This window comes from Crinia signifera, chromosome 1 (genome assembly GCF_055691185.1).
Source record: "Crinia signifera chromosome 1, ASM5569118v1, whole genome shotgun sequence".
NCBI lineage: Eukaryota > Metazoa > Chordata > Amphibia > Anura > Myobatrachidae > Crinia > Crinia signifera.
This window is the reverse complement of record NC_139217.1, coordinates 334,829,684-334,856,230: the sequence shown is the minus strand read 5'-3', so window position 1 is coordinate 334,856,230 and position 26,547 is coordinate 334,829,684. Positions and strand designations below refer to the sequence as shown.

The 26,547-nt window shown below is 46.4% G+C and overlaps 1 protein-coding gene across 1 annotated transcript; it reads left to right on the top strand.

The window, feature by feature from the left end:
* The first annotated feature begins 3,738 nt into the window (after positions 1–3,738).
* On the top strand, positions 3,739–26,448 carry MTFP1 (mitochondrial fission process 1). Its single transcript, XM_083145311.1, has 4 exons — positions 3,739–4,241; positions 9,514–9,641; positions 14,137–14,369; positions 25,974–26,448. Exons 1-4 carry the CDS (start codon positions 4,166–4,168, stop codon positions 26,056–26,058), a joined length of 522 nt encoding a protein of 173 aa, XP_083001437.1. The 5' UTR covers positions 3,739–4,165; the 3' UTR covers positions 26,059–26,448.
* The last annotated feature ends 99 nt before the right edge of the window (positions 26,449–26,547 follow it).

Genomic DNA, 26,547 nt, shown 5'->3' with positions numbered 1-26,547 from the left:
ACACTGACTGTTTTGCCTCTCACTTCAGAAAAAAGGGTTTGAAAGGGTTAACCTTATTGAAGTGTTGTCCGACTCCTGTGCTGCAGCCGGCAGAAGGGGAGGGCTCATTAACCGGAGGGCAGGAGAGGAGAAGAGAAAAGCTGCCTACCCTCCTACATTCTGCAGGAGACTCCTTGAAAAAGCAGCAATCTCCCTCTCTCCCTCATTAGTCTACCAATCTCCCTCATATCACCTAGCCCATATTACACTGTTAAATTTTTTTGGTGAGAAAGGAATGAGAGATATATACATTTACATTGAATCATCAGGACCATTTCCCAGCACATTTCCCGCTCATATGTAGCGGTACACACCCACGCTTCTAGGTGCCACGTTCACAATCTCTTTTCACACTCTCTCTATATATGGAACTAGACACGCCCTTTAAGTGGAGCATGACACACCCCCTCAATGGGGCGCTGTGCAAAATTCGGTACTCTTTACTTAGAAGGGCGCCCATCTCGGCCATCTCGGGCATTGAATGCACTAAAAAATCAGGTGCGATGCGACAGACGAGATGCCCGAGATTTCCCATAGGGAACAATGTTAAATGTCTCAATTGACCCGATTTTCCTGTTCAATGCCTCAATTGACCCAATTTTTCCATAGGAAACAATGTTAAATGGGCCACAGAGGCCAAATAGGCACCCTGAAGTGAATAATGGCCACCCGAATTGTTAACGCCACCCCACGATCAACGTCAACCCGAAGCGTGGCGAGCGCAGCGAGCCCGCGAGGGGCGGCGGTGCGCGTCCTACGACCTTTTCATACCACCACTATCCACGTCGGCGTGGAGTTGAGAATAGAAAGTGTGGCGAGCGCAGCGAGCCACCGAGCCCGAAGCGTGGCGAGCGCAGCGAGCCCCGCGAGGGGACGCGGATACCTTCACAGGTATCCGCGTCCCCTCGCGGGCTTCACAGCTGTCCGCGTACCCTCGCTGCGCTCGCCACGCTTCGGGCTCGGTGGCTCGCTGCGCTCGCCACACTTTCTATTCTCAACTCCACGCCGACGTGGATAGTGGGGGTATGAAAAGGTCGTAGGACGCGTACCGCCGCCCCTCGCGGGCTCGCTGCGCTCGCCACGCATCGGGTTGACGTTGATCGTGGGGTGGCGATAACAATTCGGGTGGCCATTATACACTTCAGGGTGCCTATTTGGCCTCTGTGGCCCATTTAACATTGTTTCCTATGGAAAAATCGGGTCAATTGAGGCATTGAACAGGAAAATTGGGTCAATTGAGACATTTAACATTGTTCCCTATGGGAAATCTCGGGCATCTCGTCGGTTGATCGCACCCGATTTTTTAGTGCATTCAATGCCCGAGATGCCCGAGATTTTTTACTAACGATGCCCACGATCAAAATCGTGGGCGCCCTTCTAAGTAAAGAGTACCCAAAATTCTACTACAAACTATAATCTCCTTGAAACTAGTTTTCAAAAGTAGGCAAGTATGGAGAAGACACCCCTGAGCAGGGACAGAAAACAGAGAGGTAAATGCAGCTCCTGCCTGTGCGGACAGAGTCTGCGTGTGTGCAGTGCACAGAAACCCTCCTTTGGATTGTTTATGGACCACCAATCCAGGACACCCAAGGGCGTAACTACCATAGATGCAGGGGGTGCAGCTATGGGGCCAAGAGCTGAGAGGGGCCCACTTTGCCTGTCAAAGTATTATTTATTAACAGGCTCTTATATAGTGCACACATATTCAGCAGCGCTTTACAGAGCACAGTTATGAGCAAAAACACATACCGAATTACAGCACAAGACAGTTTAGGACAAATACATGGTAAATATGGATAGTTGCATCAGGGGACAGGACACTGCAGCAATCATCAGGGTGGCAGAGGTTTATATATTCTAAAGCTGTGTACACACGGGGGGAGATATATTGCTCAGCAATATATTGCTAGCAATATGTTGCTGAGCAATATATTACTCAGTGTCTCCTTTTCATCAGCGACCAGAGATGGTCGCTGATGAAAAGGATCCACTGCCGGAGGAGCCGCAGAGGTAATCAGCTGGTCGCAGGAGCTTGCGATTAGAATTGGGCTGAAAACGGGAGCACGCACCCCGCACTCCCATCACTGTCAATATGGTCGCCAGCGACCATATTTCCAGCAATTATAGCCCATATCGCTGCCGTGTGTACACGGCTTAAGAAAGGCACATAAGGAGAGAGGGCCCTGCTCGTGAGAGCTTACATTCTAAAGGGGAGGGTTAGACAGACAGGGGTGACACAGAAGGGACAGAATCATGACACAGAATGGAAAGAAAGTATCATGTGCTGTATACATTTTTCAGCATAAGGTGATAAATAGGGGCCCTTAGAAACTACTTCTATGGGGCCCACATGTATGTACTGCAGTTACGCCACTGAGGGCCCCCCCGCAGATCCTTCAAGGCACTCCAGGCTGCACACAGTTTGGGAACCATTGCGCTAGTGCAAAAATATAAACAAACGAAGATGAACAATTATTAAACTCTGGGATTTTTTTTATAAAATTACATCTCGTAAGGAACATAAAGCCGTGCAGGCAGCGATGTTTGCTGAAATCGCTGAGAATATGGTGCACGCTCCTTTTTTCAGCCCCGTTATAATCGCTGGTCGCAGGAGCTTGCTGATTACCTCTGCACCCCCCCCCCCCCCCCCCCCGGCAGAGGTTTCTTTTCATCAGCGACCATCTCTGGGGGAGATATATTGCTCAGCCATATATTGCTAGCAATATATGGCTGAGCCATATATTGCAGGGTTGCCGACTTTTAGAAAATCCTCTCCGGGAGAAGCCCGGAGAGGAAGCTTTCATTACGATTTTTGGGGGCGGGGCTTAACCGTGACGTCATTAAGCCCCGCCCCCATTACGGGAAATAGACTAAATAACTGATATCCAAGGAGGGGCGGGGCTAAAACGTCACTATTGTGCCGTTTTAGCTCCGCCCCCTCCCCTGAGACCCGCGGATTGCGGCATATAAATGCCGCGATCGGGGGGGGGGGGGGGGCTCAGTGGGGGTCCCCCTGATTCCGGGAGGGTTGCCCACCCTTCCGGGGGCCGGGAGGAAGGACACGATTTTCGGGAGACTCCCGCAAATTCCGGGAGGGTCGGCAACCCTGATATATTGCTCAGTTTCTCCTTTTCATCAGCGACCAGAGATCATCTCTGGTCGCTGATGAAAGGGAACCTCTGCCGGCAGTGCCACAGAGGTAATCAGGTGGTCGCAGGAGCTTGCGATTAGAACGGGGCTGAAAACGGGAATGCGCATCCGGCGATTTATCGCCGGGGCACACTTCCATCACTGGCAATATGGTCGCCTGCGACCACATTTCCAGCGATGTCAGCCCCTATCGCCCCCGTGTGTACACAGCTTAACAGTGACAGAGATAAATATACTGTTTACGAGCACATTAGGGTCAGAATAAAATTCAATACAGATTAAAAATAATGACCCAATAAATTAAAAAATTATCTCCCACATGAGAGAATACTAACAAAACACTAAAACTAAAAACTATAACAGGCAACAGCCGGAGCCTGGAGGTTGTGTTTTGTACACATCTCTTGCTGTAGCCCCGCCTTAGTATATATACACACGGTGTGCAGCCAGTGATAGTGATATGGAGGTTATATACAGCTACGTCGGTCTTTTAAACCAGGAGCCTCGGGCTCGGCGAGTCACGTGATCCTGCCACTGACGAGCCATTGGCGGCTGTACTCGTCTCGGACCGGCGCTGCTGGGGATGTCTGCCAAAAACAAACCTGAATTGGGACGCAAACACATTGCCCGGCGGCGCAATGGGAAGGTGTAGCGTAGCGGGTTCTCTAGCCGTGCGGAGCCGCTACCCTTGTGGTCACCACGCATCTTGCGCAGCGCCAACACTGCCAGGGGCGTTCTATACCTGTATCCCTTAGCGTTCCACCTGGTTGAACGCGCACTACACGGGGATGCCGCTGGGGGAGAGGCAGTTGTGTGACAACACTTATGCAACCGCTACGCTCTTCCCTCTATATGGGCAGCTGCTGCTGCTCCCTATATATGTGATCTTGTGAGACTGTCCCTGGCCGCAGTCAGTGTCCTTAGTGCATACACATTACACTGATCATCATCAGTCTCACTCCCCCGGCCGCCAGCCATGGTACACCACCCCCTGCCGGGCGACTCACAGCACCAGCCGGACCTCTACAGGGACACGTGGGTCAGATACCTGGGTAAGTGTCCTCCGTGCCCGCTACACGGTAGGGTGTCACTCAGGGTGACCGGCGCTGCACTGTCACAAGTGACCTTCAAATTAAAATGAAAGTTCACAACTAAGTTGTATGGAAGGTTCTCCTAAGGAGCAGCGCCGCTGATATAACTGTGTGACCCTTTCCCGTGTGGGTGATGGCATTGCTGCTGAGAAGTGCCGAAGTTCTGCCATGGTCTAGGTTGGGAGCATGTTGCAGAGTTGTACATAATACTGTTAATAATACATTGATACTGTGACAGCAGCGCAGCAGACCTATTTATTATTGTTTTACGGGGTATATGGGGTGAGTGTTGTATATTGGTAAGGAAAATAAACTGCGCAGATGAAAAAAAAATGTATATAAACAAGTGGTTCAGCTGAATACTGGTGTATATAAAAAAAAAAAAATTCCAATCTGTGCAGTTTTTCATTTTCCTTACCAATACTTCTATTTGACAGATGTCCATTTTAATTGCAACAGTATAGGTGCATACACACGGGGCAATATGATCGCTGGCAATATATTGCTAGCAATATATTGCTCAGCAATCATATTGCCCCGTGTCCCGTTTTCATCTGCGACCAGAGATGGTCGCAGATGAAAATTAAAACACTGCTGGGTGAAGAGGCAGGGGATGTCGCTGGTCGGAGGAGCATGTTCCTCCGACCAGCGACCATTCAGGGGCTGAAAACGGGAGCGTGCACCCGGCGATTTATCGCTGGTGCACACTCCAATCACTGGCAATATGGTCGCTCAGCGACCATATTCCCAGCGATTTCAGCCCCTATCGCCCCCGTGTGTACACAGCATATGAAAATAATATATTCCTATAAAGGAATGGGGCAACACTACTGAGTAAAGGTGCGTACACACGGGGCGATATATAGCCGAGCGCCGATGAAAGGGAGCCTCTGCCTGGGGATCCGCAGAGGAAATCAGGCGCAAGCTCCAGCGATCATAAAGGGGCAAAAAACGGGAGCGCGCACCTGGCGATTTATCGCCAGTGTACATTCCAATCGCTGGCAATTTGATCACCCATATTGCCAGCGATTTTCGCCCGTGTGTACACAGCTTAATGTAGATCACTCAACACACAGCGATGTGTGTTGAGCGATCTGTCAGGACCAGTGTTCTCTGGCAAGAACACTGGCCTTGCCCAGCTATTAACCCCTTACCAACGCAGCCTGTTTTGCCTTCCTGACAGAGGCCTTTTTTTCAAATCTGACATGTATCACTTAAGTGGGGATAACTTTTTTTGCTTTTACTTATCCCAGTGATTTTGAGATTGTTTTCTCGTGACACATTGTACTTTAAGTTAGTGGTAAATTTTGGTCGATACAGTCTTTTTTTTTTTGTGAAAAATACCAAAATGTCGTAAAAAAATTGAACATTTTGCAATTTGCAAAATGTTAAATTTTCTGCTTGTGAGACAAATAATCATACTACTCAAAATAGTTCATAACTAACAAAGATCATATGTCTACTTTATGTTTTAATCATTATTTTAAACTCCTTTTATTTTTTTTGGACACTAGGGGGCAGCAGAGTCAAAATTATACACCTAACACAGTAAACGCTGCTTTTGGCTGTTCACGTTTGAACAGCCAATCGCAGCGATCGCTGAGGGGGGGGCATCGGTGCCCCCCCTGGGCAATGAGGGAAGATGTCTGCTGTCAGGGACAGCAGACATCGTCCCTCTGTCACCGCGTCTATAGACGCGGTGACAGTTTAAAGTCATGACGTACATTTACGTCATGTGTCGGGAAGTACATCCCGACCATGACGTAAATGTACGTCAAATGTCGGGAAGGGGTTAACTAGATTTATCCAGCATGCTGGATATTAATCGCTGTTCGGTAGAAACGCATGGGCCATGCATCGCTATCACTATGGCCCCTACACACAGAGCAATGTAGGGTCGTTTTCTGAGTGATCTAGTCAGATCACTTAGAAAAAGTCCATGAAATCGCCCTGTGTGTAGGCCCCATTAGGTTGATATTCTTTTTTTTTTTTTTTTCACCTTGAATAAATAAGGTACGGATGGTGGAATGGTTAGCATTAGTGCCCCACAGCGCTGAGGTCATGGGTTCAATTCCCACCATGGCCCTAATGGTATGTACACACGTGAGATTCCCTTGCTATTCGACTTAAGATACGAGTGTTATGCAATCTTTGCTATCTCTGTACTATTTACATACAATTCATAAAATCTTCATTAGATTTGCACTATATAATCATTGCTGCCATGTCTATCTGGGTTTCGATTTGTGCTGTCCCAGGAGCACGCATCAGGATCGCAAGGTAAAAAACCTGTTCGACGATATAGTCAAAATCTAATGTCAAATCTCACTGTGTGTACACAGCATAACTGTGCGGAGTTAGTATATTCTCCCCGTACTTGCCTGGGTTTCTTCTGGATACTCCGGTTTCCTTCCACAATCCCAAAAAAATACTGGTAGGCTAATTGGCTCCCAACAAACTAACGCTTTGGAATATGTGTGCGCTATATAAGAAACTGTTAATAAATAAATAAATAAGGTCGTTTTTGAGTTCTGTGTACTGTAGGTAACAAATTCCAAGGTGAAGAAAGATCTGTATATTGGTAATAGACATGCAAGCTTGTACCAGGCTTGTTTTCCAAACTTCATCAATAAAACATTTTATCAGTACTTACAAATTCATCCCTTTGGGCTAATTCAGTAAACCCTGCAGATTAGCGGGAATCGCTTTTAGGCAATTTCTGCTATCTGCGCACATGGCAGCACATATTCGTGACCCCTTAAACTGCAGTTACATTTTGGACAATTCTATCAAAGTCTAAGGGGCATTAACGTGGTGTTTTCAGGTTCGGGGCTCATCCTGGACTGTTTGCAGGGAGGGCATTGGCGGCTTCTTTACATTATAAACAGCTGCGGCGACCTAAAATTTGGTTGCCTGGTGACTGACTTCGCATCTAGGTTGTGCATGCAGGGGCTACAGGTAAGATTAACCAGGGCAGCACAACAGTGCCATGGGTAGCGTTCCCTCACAGGACTGGGATCATTGGTTTGATTCCAACCACCACTCTATATTTGTGTAGTTTTTATGTTCTCTCATGTGTTTCTTCCCACAAACCCCCCCCCCACACACACACACAAAAAAAAACCCAACAACTCCATATCGGTATCTAAATGGTATTCAGACAACGGTTATCTGTGTATATGAGAATATATGGCTAGAAATATAGATAGTAAGATCCACTGGGTCAGATACGAATGTGAATAAATATTCTTCGTATAAAGTGATAATAGTATAGGAATAACTATCTGGTCAGTGACAAATAAACTGCCTTACTTCGGGGATGTGATCATTAGGTCAAACATTACCTAGTGTCTATGTCAGGCATGTCCAAACTATGGCCCTCCAGCTGTTGTGAAACTACAAGTCCCATCATGCCTTGCAACAGTTTTGCTATTACAGAATGGTAAAACTATGGCAAGGCATGCTGGGATGTGTAGTTTCACAACAGCTGAAGGGCCACAGTTTGGACATGCCTGGTCTAGGTAGAGTAGACAGTAAAATGGTTGACACACAAAAGGGTTGACATGCTTTAGGTCGACACTGTAAAAATGTGGACATTGGAAAAAGGTAGACATGAGATTTACATGATTTTTTTTTTTTAAACAACTTGTCCATATTTTAGCATCCCAGTAGGCAGAGAAGAAAATAGTGTGTCGAGCGCAGCGGTACACATGTAAGGTATTCATGTCAACATAGACATAATTTATTTTAAACAATGTTGGTGACCTTTTGACTGTCGACCTAACAACCCATTCCCTTACCTATAAAGTCTGAGTTATTTTTGTTTAACTTGACAAGATAAGCAAGTTCATTTCAGAAATTGCATACATTCCTTTGTGTACACCCAATATAGATATGCTAGACAAACCTTTCATAAGCATACATGGACTTTAAGCATTGCTTACTCATCTCACTGCGTCTGTTTTCTCTCAAAGCACCATTCCATAATTAGTGTTTTGATAGAAATGAGTTTTTAGTTAGTCCTAAGTAAGGTTATGGAACCAAAGTAAATTTGTAGTCCCTGCCATTAAATCTCCTAGCATTCCATTGCTTGAGAGAATATGTAGTGACTTGCTGTAAGCTGGGTACACACCATGGTTGCCTACCTGACCTCTCCTTCAGGGAGAAAATGCTCTGTTCCTGGTACTTCCCTGATAATGGGGCAGATGTATGAACCAGCGTTAAGTGCAAATACACTTAACGCTGGCTAACTGGGGGGATTACGGGGGACTACACTCGGCGGGGCTGTCCCCTGCAATCTCCCCAGGGGCGATGTATTAACAGTCTTCAAGTCGCTAATTCACCCCGGCCGCTTCGAGAGCTCAGGGCTAGCATTGTCCTATCCCCCACTGTGGGGACAACGCTAGCCCTGCGTCTGGCTTGGGCTGCGCTGGAGATCTCGCGGTTTTAGCGAGATGCCGCGGATGCCCAAAAAGCCGGCCGGGGGGGGGGGGGGGGGGGGGAGACTGCGAGTGCGCATGTGCAGGCCGGAGAAAGAGCCGATAAGGAGAGCCGTTCATGCTGGGGATAACGGCTCTCCTTAATACATCTGCCTATAACGTTTGCCCGCTTCTTCACGTTATGCTGGAGAAGCGGGACTCGTTATTCGCCAAACGTTATAGGCAGATTAATACATCTGCCCCAATGTATGATTAGGGATGTCCAGGAACAGAGCATTTTCTCCCTGAAGGGTCCCTGCTATAGATTTATCGGTACTTATGTAATATCTGGGCGCCCGATTTTTACATCGCATGCAATATAGTGGCATACAATTCATACAATGCGAGTTTTCATTGTAAGACCAGATTTTTTAACCCTTGCGATCCCGATCCGCGCTCCCGTATCGCAGCCAGAAAGTCTTGTCTGCCTTGACTATATAGTGCAGATCTGCACTATATAGTCAGACTTGTATGCAAATCGGATGTGCCTTGTGTACGCGCACCATTAGAATTAGCCTTTCTTCCTGGTTGAAAAAGCGAAGATCTTTATATCAAAGGATGTTATTAGTGTGTGGGCACTTTTAGAGACTGTAAATAGTAACCAGGGCAAACATCTGCTGTACATGATTACTTTGGGTAAAATGCTTGAAGAAATGAAAAGCATTCCGCTATAAAATAGTGGATCATATTTCCTTTGAAATTGCAGTAGTTATAGGGAATATTAATCACCTGTGTGTTTTATCTGTGTTGTATAGGCTATGCCAATGAGGTTGGAGAGTCATTCCGTGCCTTAATACCGAAAGCTCTTGTTTGGGCCACCTATGGCATATCTACAGCATATGTGACTGCAGACGCCGTAGATAAAGGTCAGAAGGCAGCAGAGGTATGTGTACTCCTGAATTTACAAAGATTTTTCTAATTCAGCTTTTTATACTGATAGTATTTTTACACGTCCACTTTCTATCTATCTAGATGCCTTCTGGGATGTAGAATTCCTGAAACAAATGATGTTTAAACCCTTCAGTGGTAGTGAGCTCAGAGTCAGCCGCTGCCCGGCTACCCACCTCCTTAACCCCTGCTATGTGCGGTGTGGCTTGCCAATGTCACTCCGCACACAGTCGGGGGCAGGGCCCGGCAGCGGCTGATATAGTGCTCAGCGACACTGCCCGGCAGTGGTGGATTTTTTGTTAGGGAGCGCTCACCCTAAAAAAAAACTCACTCAATGGGGAGCGCTGTCTAAAAAAAAAAATCACAACTGAAGGGGTTAAACAGGATGCAGACACTTTTTGACAATTCCTCAGTCCACATAGTAAAACTTTTGCAGCTTAAGCTACTTATATAGAAGGATTGTAAAACCTTCTTTAGTCTGAGGACCGCATTGGGAAATCTCACCCTTTGAAGGTTCCACATATAAAACGTAACTTGCTTAAACATTTAAAATACATAGTTTCACAGTGGAAAAGGCCTGGCAGCATTGTAGATATAGCCTTATGGTGTCAGAAGTGTGGAATTCCAGAAAGCAGAATGTGCCATTACCTTCCCCCCCTCAGTTATCCCCAGTGTTGCCATCAATGGTAAAGAAAACTCAAAGAAGGGGGGGGGGGGGGGGGGCACAGGATATTGGTAAATCTGGCAGCATCAACCCATTACACTAAGGGCAGTATTCAATTAGGCTGATTCGCCATGTTTTATGGCGATTTTGTGCTATTTTCGTGCAGTACGGCGATTTTTTTTTTTTTACTAAAACGGTGAATCACCCTATTCAATGACCAGATGGCGAATACATTTCAAGGTTTTTAATCGCCATGATTCACAGAGTAGCAATCGCTATCTTTTTATGGTGAAGTGGAATGTGAACTTTTAAAATAAAGTGTTTTGTTTTTTACATTTGGTGTCAAAAAATCAGGAATTTTGTTCTGAGCAGGGGCATGCTATTTTTATTCATGTGCTGTTAGCACATAAATATATATTTAATAAAAAAAATATATATATAATTTTTTGTTTTTACACAGCAGCCAGCAGGGGTCCGGGAGCCGAGCCGCTCATTAGATATTCATATATTCACTGCACCTGATCATTACATATGCACGATCAGGTGTAGTGAATACCCGGTCCCCTGTTGGCTATCCCGGGGGGCAGCCTGTGCTGCCTGGCTGCCGGGGAGCCCACCTCCTCCCCCACAAACGTTCTAGGGCAAGCAGGGAGTCTTTTATTTCCCTGCCTGCCGCCGTCCTCAGGCTCCCTGCGGCATCGCCGCAGGAGTTAAAATTCACCGGTCAGGGGCAGCGAGCCCCTGACTCGTTGAATACTGGAGCCGGCGAGGCTCCGAGACGCGGCGGGCAGTGGCGAATGTGCAGCGAATCCTAAACGGGATTCGCTGCACATCGGCAAAATTCTCATTGAATACTGCCCTAAATGTGGGTCCATGTTGACATTGACACACAAAAATGTGAACCCATATCGACCCTTTCACATGTCGACCTATTGATTAACTGTAGATTGTAAGCTTGCCTCTATATCAGTCTTTTACTACCCAGTTTATTTTATCATGGTTTCCAATTGTAAAGTGCAATGGAGTATGCTGTGGTATATACGTTACAATTATTGAATACAATATCGCATCTCATTGCATATCGGTTTTGCGATGAGATGAGATCTAGTACAAAAAGTATGTGCAGCACATACTTTTTGTACTAGATCTCATCTTATCGCAAAACCGAGATTCGATGCGATGCGATATTGTATACAATAATTGTAACGTGTATGGGCACCTTAAGAAACTATAAATAAATCTATCTAGACACTGTGGGCGAAATGTAATAGGGTGCGATGTTTTAGACATGTGCGATTTTTGGTCAAAAATGGCCGAAATCGCACATTTTCCGAAAATCGCACATTTAATAGGTTGAAAATCGCGGTAAAAAATCGCACTTTTTACCGCGAAATCGCACTTTTAGAAGTGCGATTTTTAGTCACATTTCAATTCGCATCCAGATGTTTTCCCATTATAAAGTATACAACTCGCAAATGTAATAGGGTGCGATTTTTGGTAAATGTTACCAAAAATCGCAAAAAAAATAGACCAGGTTCTGACAGGCGAATTTGACAGAACCATGCACAGATCATTGAGATCTGTGCATGGTTCTGTTAATAAAAATGTGTAAAAGTGTTTTTATAAAAAAAAAAAACGGCGTGGGGTCCCCCCTCCTAAGCATAACCAGCCCCGGGCTCATTGAGCCGGACCTGGTTCCAAAAATACGGGGGGACAAAAAGCATAGGGGTCCCCCGTATTTCTGAAACCAGCCCCGGACTCTTGGACCGGTCCTGGTTCCAAAAATACGGGGGACAAAAAATCTGGGGGTCCCCCGTATTTTGAAACCAGCACCGGGCTCCAACAGCCCGCGGTGTCATGCCACAGCCGGGGGACACTTTTTATACAAGGTCCCCCGGCCAAAACATGAGCACCGTGGCTGGTCAGCCTTGGACGGGGTACCTGGAGGAGTGGGGACCCCCCCAATAAAGGGGTCCCCCCCCCCCAGGCTTCACCCGTCCAGGGCTGAAGCCCGGGGCTGTCACCGGCGTCCGTGGCCAGTGGACGCCGGCCTGATAGGGTTAAATCCAGGGTTAAATCCATCATACATATCATTACATTGCTTTTTACCGGCGAACTACAAGTGCCAGCAGACCTCCCCCGCATGCTGGGACTTGGAGAACCACAAGTCCCAGCATGCGGGGCATTAATGGGCCCGCTGGGACTTGTAGTCCACCTGTAAAAAGAATGTTTATAAAAAACACACACACAGAGAAGTAAAAGTTTATTACACACACACACACCTCACTTTTACACCAGCGTTACTTACCATTCCTGGATCCAGCGCTGGTCTGGCTGCTTTACAGCCGGCTCCCCCCGCACTGACAGGCAGCGGGGAGAACCGGCTTTCTCCGTTGCCTGTCACCGGCTTTCTCCGTAGCTTCTGTAGCGCTGTCCGAGTGCTACAGAGGCTGAGAGCGTGATTGGCTGAGCTACAGTATGCGTCTCCATGGAGACGCATAGCTCAGTCCTGATTGGCTGAGCTATGCGTCTCCATGGAGACGCATACTGTAGCTCAGCCAATCACGCTCTCAGCCTCTGTAGCACTCGGACAGCGCTACAGAAGCTACGGAGAAAGCCGGTGACAGGCAACGGAGAAAGCCGGTTCTCCCCGCTGCCTGTCAGTGCGGGGGGAGCCGGCTGTAAAGCAGCCAGACCAGCGCTGGATCCAGGAATGGTAAGTAACGCTGGTGTAAAAGTGAGGTGTGTGTAATAAACTTTTACTTCTCTGTGTGTGTGTTTTTTATAAACATTCTTTTTACAGGTGGACTACAAGTCCCAGCGGGCCCATTAATGCCCCGCATGCTGGGACTTGTGGTTCTCCAAGTCCCAGCATGCGGGGGAGGTCTGCTGGCACTTGTAGTTCGCCGGTAAAAAGCAATGTAATGATATGTATGATGGATTTAACCCTATCAGGCCGGCGTCCACTGGCCACGGACGCCGGTGACAGCCCCGGGCTTCAGCCCTGGACGGGTGAAGCCTGGGGGGGGGGGGGGGGACCCCTTTATTGGGGGGGTCCCCACTCCTCCAGGTACCCCGTCCAAGGCTGACCAGCCACGGTGCTCATGTTTTGGCCGGGGGACCTTGTATAAAAAGTGTCCCCCGGCTGTGGCATGACACCGCGGGCTGTTGGAGCCCGGTGCTGGTTTCAAAATACGGGGGACCCCCAGATTTTTTGTCCCCTGTATTTTTGGAACCAGGACCGGTCCAAGAGTCCGGGGCTGGTTTCAGAAATACGGGGGACCCCTATGCTTTTTGTCCCCCCGTATTTTTGGAACCAGGTCCGGCTCAATGAGCCCGGGGCTGGTTATGCTTAGGAGGGGGGACCCCACGCCATTTTTTTTTTACTTTTTTTTTTTAGCACAAAATCGCATTTATGAAAATGCGCACATTTTCATGACTGAAAATGCGCACATTTTCATGACTAAAAATCGCGGCAAATCGCATTTTTTGCCGCTAATTCGCATCTCATTACATATGCGAATTCGCGGCAAAAAACGCGATTTTTAAAGGTGCGATTTCTGGCGAGTTTGGAACTCGTCCAAAAATCGCACCCTATTACATTTCGCCCTGTCTATCTAATAAGCCACGCCTTTTTTTTTTTCAAGAAAAAACATACAGAAACCTGTCTTTACAAAACTAAATTTTCTCATAAAATAAATAACTTTCTACATAATGTTGTAAGATACAATACAGTGACAAGCACTGTGCACTGGTTAAGTTTGTTCATAAAAAAAAAAAAAAAAACAGGAACAATTTGCAGTGACTTCTTAATTTATTTTTAAAGGCTAATAAAGATGGTCCAGATCGAAAGACAGATATCACAGTAGCAGTAGTAGATACATTTGTCTGGCAAGCTCTTGCCTCTGTTGCCATTCCTGGATTTACCATCAACAGACTATGTGCAGCTTCACTTTACACAATGGGGCGTGTTACACGCTGGCCTCTCCCAGTACGGAAATGGGCTACTACTGCAATAGGACTCTTGGCTATTCCTGTTATTATAACACCAATAGACAGGTAAGTGCTCTTATTTTCCTTTAATTAAAATGTGCTTCAGCGCTATAAATGATTGCGAGAGTTAAGTTTCTGATACTAGATCTGGCTCCAGGTTGAACAAACCTACATTAAAAATTTTTATACATGTTTAACAGTAATGGCAGCAGCACTCCTACAGGACTTTCCAAGTAAAGAATAGACCGACAACTGTCACTGGTTCTTGTGTAGTTTCACGGCGCCAGCATGGGTTGGGTACGCTCGCCAAACTATCTAAAATAAAGTAACTTAACTCCATGCCAACGTGGATAGTTCATACCCCCACTATCCACGTTGGTATGGAGTTGATTTTAGATAGCGTGGCGAGCCACTGAGCCCCGCAAGGGTACTCAGACGCACGGCGCCATGAAACTACACAAGTACCCTGTCACTTACTCAACATTACAGTTGACTGGCTCCTCTCCCCACCAAGAGGATCAAGTACCTTGGATAAAAAGTCTAATAGAAGGAAACATCGACTGAGTGACAAATGCTCTCTGCCACTGCATTTTGCAGAAGAGGACAAAGATAGACTGTGTGAAGAAAGTTATAGTTGGGATTAGGGTTCACACTTCCAAAAACCAAATAACAGGTTGCAGCTGCATGTACATCCTCATAAGGCAGTGCTGAGAAGTTTAACTCAGATAGAAAAGCAAACTTTAATGTGAACCGTCAGGGCATATTATTATTAATACAGCATTTTACTTTACAGCACACAAAACAAATGTAAAAATATTTTTTGCAGAAAATTGCGCCCCTTTGACAGCAGCTATTCAGTGAATCTCTACATCTACCACACCCCGTACAACAATCACCAAAAAATTGAAATACACAAAACAAGCTTAGCAGTGGATGTTAGTGAAATGCTTGAGAGAACAGGAAAGTCTTGAATCCATTTGGATTTCCGGCAGATTCTAGGTTAATAATCCATTATCTGCAGATTGCAATACATCGAGATGGTCAGTAAGGAATCAGAAGCTGCTTCAAGTACCTTGGGCTCTGGACATGAAGGGCTTTGGAAGGCATTACACCAATATTAAATGCAATTTTCCATCTTACATGCAGCCAGTGAAGGGAGTAGATCAGGGGTTCTCAAACTCGGTCCTCAGGACACCACACAGTTCACATTTTTCCAGGTCACCCGACAGGTGCACTCATTACTGACTGACATTTTAAAACATCCACAGGTGGAGCTAATTATTTCACTTTATTCTGTGAGGAGACCTGCAAAACATGCACTGTGTGGGGTCCTGAGGACTGACTTTGAGAACCTGTGGAGTAGGGGAATGGGTGTAATATGGCTGGTTGCTTATTAGCTGCATTTTGTACCATCTGCAAGTGCTGGAATTATTTTACTGGGAGACAAAGGTAGAGGGCATTGCTGTGATACAAATGCAAGTATGAATGTAGGGGAAAAAAGTGTTTGATTTGTGGTATACGGTCGTTAGGTTGATCCCAGGAAGATTGGCAATGGTAAAGGTCAACACCACTTCAGACAACTATAAGTTCAACACACATATGAAGTAGACTACCACTAGGTCAACAACGCACATAGGTGAACAGATACATGATCGACAACAGCAACACGCCAATATAATCACCCATGTTAACTCCCGTCGATCCTTTAACCCTTACCCATTATTTGCTGGGTCACTTAAACAGAATTGGGTACTTGTGTATTATCACGGCGCCCATCGCATCGCATACCACTAATTAAGGTATGCGATGGGACCGGATTGAGGCTTTTCCCGGGCAGAGTGTACAATTTTAATATCGTATGCCATTATAATGGCATGTGACACGACGCGATTTCAATGTTAAATGCCCAGCCAGACCCGATTTTTAATTGTATCCCCACCCTGATGGGTAATTATGTTAATTGTTACCCATTGTTAGCACCACCCCACTATCAACGCCAACCTGAAGTCCTCCGACCTTTTCATACCCCCACTATCCACGTTGGCGTGGAGTTGTTTTTATATAGCGTGGCGAGCGCACGCGCATAACTTCACAAGTATTACACGTGCGCTCGCCACACTATATAAAATCAACTCCACGCCGCCGTGGATAGTGGGGGTATGAAAAAGTCGGAGGACGCATACCGCCGCGGCTTGCCACACTTCGGGTTGGCGTTGATAGTGGGGTGGCGTTAACAATGGGGGGGGGGGGACGGACATTTAATATAGTCATTACCCATCAGGGTGGGTGTACAATCTAAAATCGGGTCTGGGGGGTATTTAACATAGCAATTAGGCATCTGGGTGCATGTGCAACTTAAATCGGTCGCATCGCATGCAATGCGATTTTTGGTTGTACAATGACCTGCGATGGAAATCGGGGGCGCCGTGATAATACACAAGTACCCAGAATTGTGTATAGTTGGTCCCTGTTGTCTGCAGGGCTGACCCAGGAAAAGGATTGTGGAACAATGAATAGCTGTAATTACCGGTGTGCCAGTAGTGCCTTGCCGACTGCGCATTTGCACTGTGGGTGCACCACCAGTTGCTGCAGCAGACATTTCAAACGTGGAGCTGGTCACAAGCTGCAGATAGTGGTTGGCTGCCAGACTGCAAGATCCGAATGGCTCATTATCAGAAGCAGTGTATGAAAAGTCTGCCGGAATTTCTTAAAGGGGAGCAGGAGTGTGACCTGCACTCCGCTCTCCTCCCTTCTGTTCTAGCAGGTCTAACCTGTGCTCTCCCCGCAGCAGAGGCCGCATTGAATGCAGGGCTTGGCACATAATGTGTAAAATGGCGCTACTGGGGCATTATGAATAATCAGGAGTGCTGGAGGCATTGTGGGGTGTGGCATATTGTGTAATGGGCACTACAGTGTTTGTCATAATATGGAATAGGCTACATTTTTAGTTTGTTACACCACTACCCCCAGGCTAGTACTTTTTTTTTAGTGGAGCAAGACTGCCCACAGCTGGACTTCCGTTCATTTGCAATAGGTGGGTATTATTTGGGCACCCTGACCTTTTAACATGTATTGGGCACTTACTAGATAGCACACCTGGTGCAGTGTGTACAAGTGGCAGTACACTGTGGTGTAATGTTCATTGTCCGTTATTGGCCCTTATTCTGATTCACGCGCAAAAGGTAAAAACCTTCTAAAAAAAAAGGACAAAACCATGTGCACTGCATGTGGGGTAGATGTAACTTGTGCAGAGAGAGAATTAGATTTGGGTGGGGTTTTACTTTTAAAGTGAGATCTATGTTGTATGGTCAAAATAAAGAAGTCAGTATTTTCCCTGCAAGAAACAAAATAACCCCACCCAAATCTCTCTGCACATGTATCAGAATAATGGTGTCCTGGAGACTGATTCAGGGGAGAGAAAAATTAACAGGGACAGAATTATTGTAACTGATTATAAGCGTCCATCATGTCATCTGTAGCTCCATTGGAGCTGAACTTTGTGCTTCTGGATGTTAAGAGCAATGCTTGGAGGTTCATCTGAGGGGGACAATTTTCACATTAGTTGTGGATGTTCTCATGAATGAACATTGCAAGACAAAAACGCACCACATGTGGGCATCTTTACTTCGGTATCTCGCAACCCATTCTAAAAGACTTCAGAATGCAGAATAGAAGCAATACAACTTTCGGTACTTGTGTATTATCATGGCGCGCACTTTTACTACGTACGCAAACGTAGTAAAATCGCATGACATAATACATACATGGCGAGTGCAGCGGTACACATCTGACCGTCCTTTTCATACCCCCCCACTATCCACGTCGGCGTGGAGTTGATTTTATATAGTGTGGAGAGTGCAGCAATCCCTGAGAGGGGTCGTGTATTATGCTACATTTATTATGCTGCACTCGCCACACTATATAAAATCAACTCCACGCCGATGTGGATAGTGGGGGGTATGAAAAGGTCAGTCAGACACGTACCGCCGTCCCTCGCGGAGCTCGGCACGCTTCGGGAAGACGTGGATAGTGGGGGGCAAAATAAATGAGTCATTTTACCATTAAATGGCATTATTCTAGGTTCCATCAGAACCGATATCTCATGCCATACAATAATGGCATGTGATTTTTTTTATCGCATCCTATCTTTTTAATGGAATCACTGACAGAGCAGTGAATACATTACATAGGAAAATCGCATGCCATACAATAGGGCATGCAATGCGATTTCACTACCGTGAATAGCCCTCTACGCAACTGGAGTAGTGGGTGCCGTAATAATTCAGAAATACCCAACTTTCATAGCATCCAGATTAAAAATAAATACATAATAATTTCCCGCAGCTGTTGAATTTCAGGAAAGGAGAAACTGCATTTGCTTGGGTACACACCATTGTAAGGGCTTCTATGGATTATAGAAGAAAGCCATTAAATAATTACTTTTATTCTAAATAGTGGGACAATTTATTTTGAAAAAGTGGCACAACATATTCAGAACCTTGAAGTACTAAATTAAATCATCAAGGTCAATTTGAATCATTTTCTTACAATAGTTTTACATTGCAAAAATGCAGGGCAGCACCAGGACTTTAGAATGGTTCAGTCCCGATGTGACCCTGCATTTTGCTCTTTCTGGGCTCCTTTAGCAAACTGGCATGAACCTGGTAATTGGGTGCACTCTGAAAGGGGTGTCAAGGTTTGTGTGCAGGTTTATAGTAAGACTCCTTCCCCTCAGGGTGGAAACTTCTGTACATAGTTGTAACAGGATGTGGCTCAATAAATCTACAAATTATTCAATGTTCACCATTCAAATTATAATAGAAATAGGGGGGCGTGGCTACGGCGGCAAGCGGATAGGACGTGGCGCGCTGGGGCTCCCTGGACACCCATCCTGACAATAGATCCTGCACCGGCGGTTTGCTCCCCTGACCCCCCGTGTACCTGTGGTAACTCCCGCTGCAGCCGGAGAGCCGATCGGGACCCGCGGGCGCCATCTCTGGAGCCTGGGAGCCGGGTGTGAGACCTGCGGCCTGTCCTTATTGGAGTCCCCGGCACTTCCGGCCGGGCGCGACCTCTGCTGCTGCTGCGGACGGACGGACGGGCGGAGGTGAGCGGAGGTGAGCGGCGGCTGGTGGGGCTGGGACAGGCATCTCCCCCCTGCTGAGTGGCTGCCTGTGCCCCTGCAGCGCCCAAGTGGTGACCCCAGATCTCCCTGCTAGTGGGCCCTTCATTGCTGAAGCTCCGGCGGCCATATTGGAGGTGGCAGGCTTGGTGATTTTGCCAGAGGGCACAGTCGATCCTGAACTAGGTGGGCAGTGATAGATGTCTGTGGCTGCAGACTGTTGTCTACTGTACCTGCATGCAGCTGGATGATTTAACCCCTTGTCTGCCACACCTCTACAAAACTGTCTGATCACTGTCCCCCAGCACACAGCCTTGTGCTGCACTGAATACTACTGCAACTTAACCAGATGCTGCACTGAATAACACTGCAACTTAACCTTGTGTTGCACTGAATAATACTGTGACTTAACCTTGAGCTGCACTGAATAAATACTGCAACTTAACTTTGTGTTGCACTGAATAATACTGCAACTTAACCTTGCGCTGCACTGAATACTACTGCAACTTAAGCCTGTGCCTGTGCTGCGCTGAATAAATACTGCAACTTAACCTTGCGCTGCACTGAATACTACTGCAACTTAAGCTTGTGCTTATGCTACACTGAATAATACTGCAACTTAACTTCATCCTGTCCACTGTTAAGGAACCTACCTAGCAGGTATACGGGAGGATTCATACTCCTGCCTCCACTTATCATGGGAAAACAAAATCATGGTACCCCTGCGGCCAAGCTGGCAAAATATGCGAGGGGCCCTGGGGCGCAGAATCAGTCTGCATCTAATGTGGAGGACACGCCCGACTCTGAAAATCCAGTTGACCCCAAGGAGCTGAGTGCTGATGCACCTCCTGCACCTGCATCCTTACAGCAAATCCTAGATGCTATATCCGGTACTGAAAAGAGGCTGTCGGACAAGATCGAAAAAGTGCAATGTGATCTGTCATTGCTCCGACAGGATGTGCAGCGCATTCGTGAACGGGTGGGGGAGGTTGAGACTCGGGTCTCTATGGTTGAGGATGTGATTGATCCCCTGAAAAACACGGTGACTACTCTGACACAACAGGTCACTACTATCCAGACCAAGTTAATGGACATGGAGGGCCGCCTGAGGAGAAACAATGTGCGGTTTGTCGGCCTGCCGGAAAAGGAGGAGGGTTCAGCACCTGAGACGTTCCTGGAGGAATGGCTCCTAACAACCTATGGTAAAGAATCTTTCACTCCTCAGTTTGCGGTCGAGAGGGCGCACAGGGTCCCTACTCGGCCTCTCCCACCTGGGGCTCCTCCTAGGACATTTATTGCGAAATTTCTCCACTACAAAGACCGGGATACAGTACTGCGATTGAACCGTACCAGGGGTCCCATGACTAGGAATGGTGCGACCATCTCTACATTTCCCGACTTCGCCATGGAGGTGCAAAAGGAAAGGGCTTTGTTTGTGCCCGTAAAACGCAGGCTGAGAGATTTGAACCTCCCGTACTCCATGTTATTTCCAGCCAGATTGCGGGTGGTAGCAGATGGTGAAACAAAGTTCTTTAACAGTCCTCGTGAGGCGGCGGCCTGGCTGGATCGCTTTGCACCCGGTGCTAGACAGCTGGCCCCGGACTGATTCTACGTATGACTTTGTGGTAAAGTGTGGTTACAAACATCTTGAAAATGACACAAAGGTTCCTCTTTATTGTAGGTGGGTTGGGGAGATTTCAAGATCAGTAGCTGTGGACGTTCCCATACATATTTTTGATATTGCCGTTATCAGTTTGCTTATATAAGGAGTGTGGTCCCTGTTGGGTCTCTGGGGCTCTTAATAATTTATGTTCGGGGGGGGGGGGGGGTTTGCTTAGGGTTTACACTTACTAATATGTGTCTGGGGGGCTCCCTTGCTTGTATTGGTAGCTATTACGTAAGTGCCCTCAGAGGTTATTGGGGGAGATTTCTACTCTGTTTCGATAAAGTTCATAGTTTAGGGATTTAAGTATGCCATTGTTCGGGGAGGTATACAGGGAGGGGGTGAGTTATTGGGGATTCTTCTTAGTTATGTCTGTTTCTTTCTATTTCTTCTTTTCTTCTCTATATTGTGTAGTGTATCATGCATTCTATTTTAATGTGTTTTGTTTAAATCGGGGGGATTTAATAATTTATGGTTGGGTGATGAGGCTACACCTCGTACCTCAAGGGGACTGTCGAGGTGACAATCGTTATAACAGTGATATGTTTTTCCCTCCATGATGACGCACCTCACTATGCTAACCTGGAATGTCCGGGGAATCAATGATAGGATCAAACGCTCCCTAATACTTAAGATGATCAAACAATATGGTTCAGATATTACGTGCTTGGTGGAGACCCATCTGGAGGGAAATAGGTTACTTTCATTGCGTAGGCCCTGGGTGGGCTGGGTTTATCACGCCACTCACACCACATACTCCAGGGGGGTTTCCATTCTAATTAAAAAAACGGTGCAGTTTGCGGTAATCTCGGTTAAAACAGACCCTCTGGGACGATATGTTTTCCTGCACTGTAGACTACATTCCCGACCCTTTTTTGTCTTGGCAGTCTATATTCCTCCTCCCTTTAACTATGAGGTTTTGAACCAAGCAGTTGAGTTTGTCGCCCAGTCGCCTGACACGCCAGTCATATGCCTTGGGGACTTTAACAACTTAATGAATCCCGGTTTAGATAAGTGGAGGCCTCCGGGCTCTGTTCCTCTCAACAACTGCCCATCGAATTTTGCAAATTACATTATGTCACTTGGCCTGGGGGACGCGTGGCGGGTCAAACACCCTGACGCTGCTCAGTTCTCGTGTTTCTCTAGGACTCACCACTCATTTTCACGAATTGACCTTGCTCTGGTTTCCCTGTCCCTGTTACCAAGAATTGTGGATGTATGCTACAAAACTAGAGGTATTTCAGACCATTCCCCTCTCATGCTGACAGTGGATATGGAGTGCCGGAGGGGACAGTCCCATTGGAAATTGCATCCTGCATGGTTGCTCCAATTCGGTGAAACCTCGGATCTCCAAAATTTATGGGAGGGGTACTTTAATGATAATGTGGGCTCGGCCTCTGTTCCAATGGTTTGGGAATCATTTAAGGCATATATGAGAGGCACCTTGATTTCTAAGATTGCCTCTCTAAAGAGATCTGCTAGGGTTAGGGGTGAGGAGCTGGAGGAGAGATGTAGGGACCTTGAGATTAGGTATTTGAATAATGGCCTAGAGGAGAATAGAGTGGAGTGGGACCTAGCGCAAGCTGAGTGGATCTCACACCTAGAGGATCGGAATGCCCGTAACCTACTGTTTAGATCCCATCGTATATATATGAGTGCCGACAAGTCAAGTAGTCTCTTGGCACACTTGGTGCACTCGGACCGTCCTGCAAACTCGGTTGCCCAGATCTATAGACCTGATGGTGTACTTCAGACCTCTACTGTGGATATTGCCGAAGTCTTTTTTAACTTTTTCCAGGATCTCTATGGTTCTAGATTGACGTGTTCGCAGGGGGACCTCTGTGAATACCTGGGGTGTATTGAGTTATCCCTGTTGTCTAATGAGGCTAGAATTGCTCTGGATGCCCCTATTACAGTGACCGAGGTTGAGGTGGCGGTCCGATCTTTTTCCGGGGGGAAGGCTCCGGGTAACGATGGCATACCAGTAGAGTTATATAGATCAAACTTAGACCTGTTTGCCCCCAAACTGCTAGATTTATTTAATGGTCTTTTTGACCTAAATGTCATGCCAGACTCTATGTCAGAAGCAGTCATAATAGTCCTCCCTAAACCCGGGAAAGACCCTGAATACCCTGATTCCTATAGGCCTATCTCCCTAATCACAACAGACGCTAAAATTCTGGCAAAGGTCCTGGCTATTCGGCTTAGTAGTGTAATTTTATCCATAATACATCCGGACCAGACTGGCTTCATGCCAGGCATGTCCACCTGTACTAACCTGAGACGCCTGTACACACATATTCAGGCTATTCATACGGAGGAGGAACACTCGGTTGTGGTCTCGTTCGATGCTAATAAGGCCTTTGACTCTGTTGAGTGGCCTTATCTGTGGCAGGTAATGAAGCTTATGGGGTTTGGCCCTCGGTTTCTGAAGTGGGTGCAGCTGCTATATCTTCACCCGATGGCCAGGATCTCTGTCAATGGCCACACGTCACTCCCTTTTCAGCTGGGACGGGGGACTAGGCAGGGATGCCCGCTCTCCCCGGGTCTATTTGCCATAGCAATTGAGCCGTTGGCGTGTGTGCTTAGAAACCATTCCGATATAGTTGGGCTGACATTGGGACAGAGAACTGACACTGTGGCGCTTTATGCAGACGACTTACTATTGTTTCTAAAGGATTACAGGTTATCTATGCCAATTGTTTTACAGATAATGGAGAAATTTGGTAGATTCTCGGGCCTTACCATAAATTGGGCCAAATCATCCATTATGCCCCTGCGGGGTTCCCCGCCTCTTAACCCAGATGTCCCTCTTCCACTCAGTTGGGTTTCCCGGTTTAAATACTTGGGAATCCTGGTCACTAATAATAGCCACGACTTCATTCCTCAGAACTTAACTCCAATTTTATCCTATATTAAAGATAAGACCTCAGTCTGGAGTAGACTACCCCTAAACATTCTTGGCAGGGTTAGTTTGACTAAAATGATTATACAACCTAAGGTGATATATGTGTTACAACAGGCGCCAGTCTATATCCCGGTCTCCTTTTTTAGACACTTAAATAGTTTGCTGTCCTCCCTGATTTGGGCGAACAAACGTCCTAGGATTAGTATTAATACACTTACCAGGTCGAGGGTGGATGGGGGTTTGGCCCTGCCGCAGTTTAGACTTTACTATCATGCTTGTCAACTTTCCCATATTAGGCTTTGGGTACAGGATAATGATCGGTCATCACTTCCCGCTGTGTTTCTACATCACATTTGCCCCATGGTGACGCCCCTACAGTTATTATTGGGTGGCAAGATGCCCAGAGGTGCTCCCCCACTGGTTGTCCAGGCCGTCAAGATTTGGCGGGAGGTCCAGCGGATAATGGGCTATACTGATATTGATCCGGAAGCTCCCCTCTGGCACTCCATGCAACTCTCTGAGACCGCGTCCTTGTCGGGTAGGCGGCTCTGGTCGTCTCGGGGCGTAGTGACTATTGGGCAGCTCTATGAGGCCAGCGTGCTAAAGTCATTTCAACAGTTGAAGGAGGAGTATGGACTGTCTCAGCTTTATTTTTTTAGGTACCTGCAACTGCGCCATGCCCTGGGTACACAGTTTAATAATAGTCCCCCTGTATTGACACCTTCCCCATTAAGGACCTTTGTAAGCAACCTGGGTCAGACTAAGGCTATTTCTTTGACATATTCCCTTTTACTATCCTATTTACATAAAGGTTCCCTGCCTACTCTGAGGTCTAAGTGGGAGGTAGATATTGGGCGACTGGGGGAGGAGGAATGGGAGGAGGCGTTGGCACTCCCCAGACATGCTACGGTCTCGGCGAGATTCCAACAGGTGCAACTATTCATACTGCACAGGACATACCTGACCCCAACAAAACTTGTAGCCTTTGGAGGACGTGCCACCCCAGACTGTCCTAAATGCCACTCTCTGCAGGGGTGTTTTTGGCATCTTCTGTGGGATTGTCCCCTGGTTTCATCCTTCTGGGCTGGGGTTCGGGCAACCATGGTCTCCACTGGGATCTCTGATCAGGCACTGACCCCCAAGTTATGTGTACTGGGCAGTAGGGAAAATACCCCTCTTAACAATACAGAATGTCAGTATGTGATAAATCTCTGCTCTCTTGCGAAGGTGGTGATAGCTAGGCACTGGATGGCTAGTCTGGGACCTACATTGGTGGAGTGGAAGACCCTGGTAAACACTACTGTACAAAGTGAAAAATATGTGTACATGTCTCGCGGTACCATGGCTAAGTTTGATAAAATTTGGAACAGATGGTTGGAATCCCCACACTCTTCGTTTCACTCATAATATGGGCCCGAATTATGGTAACCTCATTAAGGATCAGTAATTGAAATGGAAATGTGACTGGAATGTGTTATTAATATTTTGTGCCAATCGGTTCTTGCTGATCTAATCGCGAGGAAGATGTTATTTCACTGCGATGCCCCCTTTTATATGGGGGATATATCCCCTAATTGATGTTTGCATGATACCCTCTACTTTCTTTTCTTTTCTCTTTCCCTCTTTCATCTTTCTTTAATTATTAGAAACTGATATTATGGTCTAGCTATATTGAATGTGCAGGACTCAGACATTAAGTGTTCAATATTGTCTTTATTTTTATATATACATAACTCCATATACTCAATACATTGAATGCAGATTATATTTGTGTATAATTCCGGATATGCATAACTTCTCTGTATATGATTAGTGTACTACTGTGTTCTGTACAGTCTTCTTTTCTTTATTGTCCAATAAAAAAAGATTCTATTAAAAAAATTATAATAGAAATACTTTAACTATTTGATCCTTTCATGCATAGATAAACCTTCAAGATTAATATTTACAATACATTTTTTGCATTTCTCCCACTAGATCTGTGGACATGTTGCTAGACTCCAGTCTCCGCAAACTCTATGGCTCGAAGGAAAGAAAACCAGAGGAGTCTGAAACTCGATGAGTGCCTATTGGTTGTTTTGTGTCTGAGTGCAGTTCCACCTGAAGTACTGGATCAGAAGAACATTATCTATGATGGGGGACATGTTCTAAAGCAGTGGTGTCAAACTCATGGCCCTCCAGCTGTTGTGGAACTACCCTTCCCAGCATGCCCTGCCTCAGTTTAAGCAATCATTATATAAAAATCGGTGGCAGGGCACGCTGGGACGTGTAGTTCTAAGAGTTTGACACCACTGTTCTAAAGTAAACCTGCATTATCCCTGTCCAAAGAGTACTGGAAAGCTGCCCCAACAGCATATGTTAAAGCACTGGACTTTTCAATGAGTCAAATGTTAAACATTAGAAGACTGAACCTAGAATAGCTTCTAGGACATTAAAGTAGTTGTGCATTTTGTATTATTTTACTGTGTTTGATTACTAAAGATTAACACCTGGACCCATAATTTGATTCATACTCTCTCCTACCCCATCATCATACTTACTGCTGTGTAGA

What these genes read in the sequence shown, in the direction of transcription:
- MTFP1 (XM_083145311.1), top strand. Translation starts at nt 4,166, where the DNA reads ATGGTACACCACCCCCTGCCGGGCGACTCACAGCACCAGCCGGACCTC. An exon ending in CACGTGGGTCAGATACCTGG is followed by an intron (nt 4,242 to 9,513) that starts GTAAGTGTCCTC and finishes TGTGTTGTATAG; the next exon opens with GCTATGCCAATGAGGTTGGA. An exon ending in ATTATAACACCAATAGACAG is followed by an intron (nt 14,370 to 25,973) that starts GTAAGTGCTCTT and finishes TTCTCCCACTAG; the next exon opens with ATCTGTGGACATGTTGCTAG.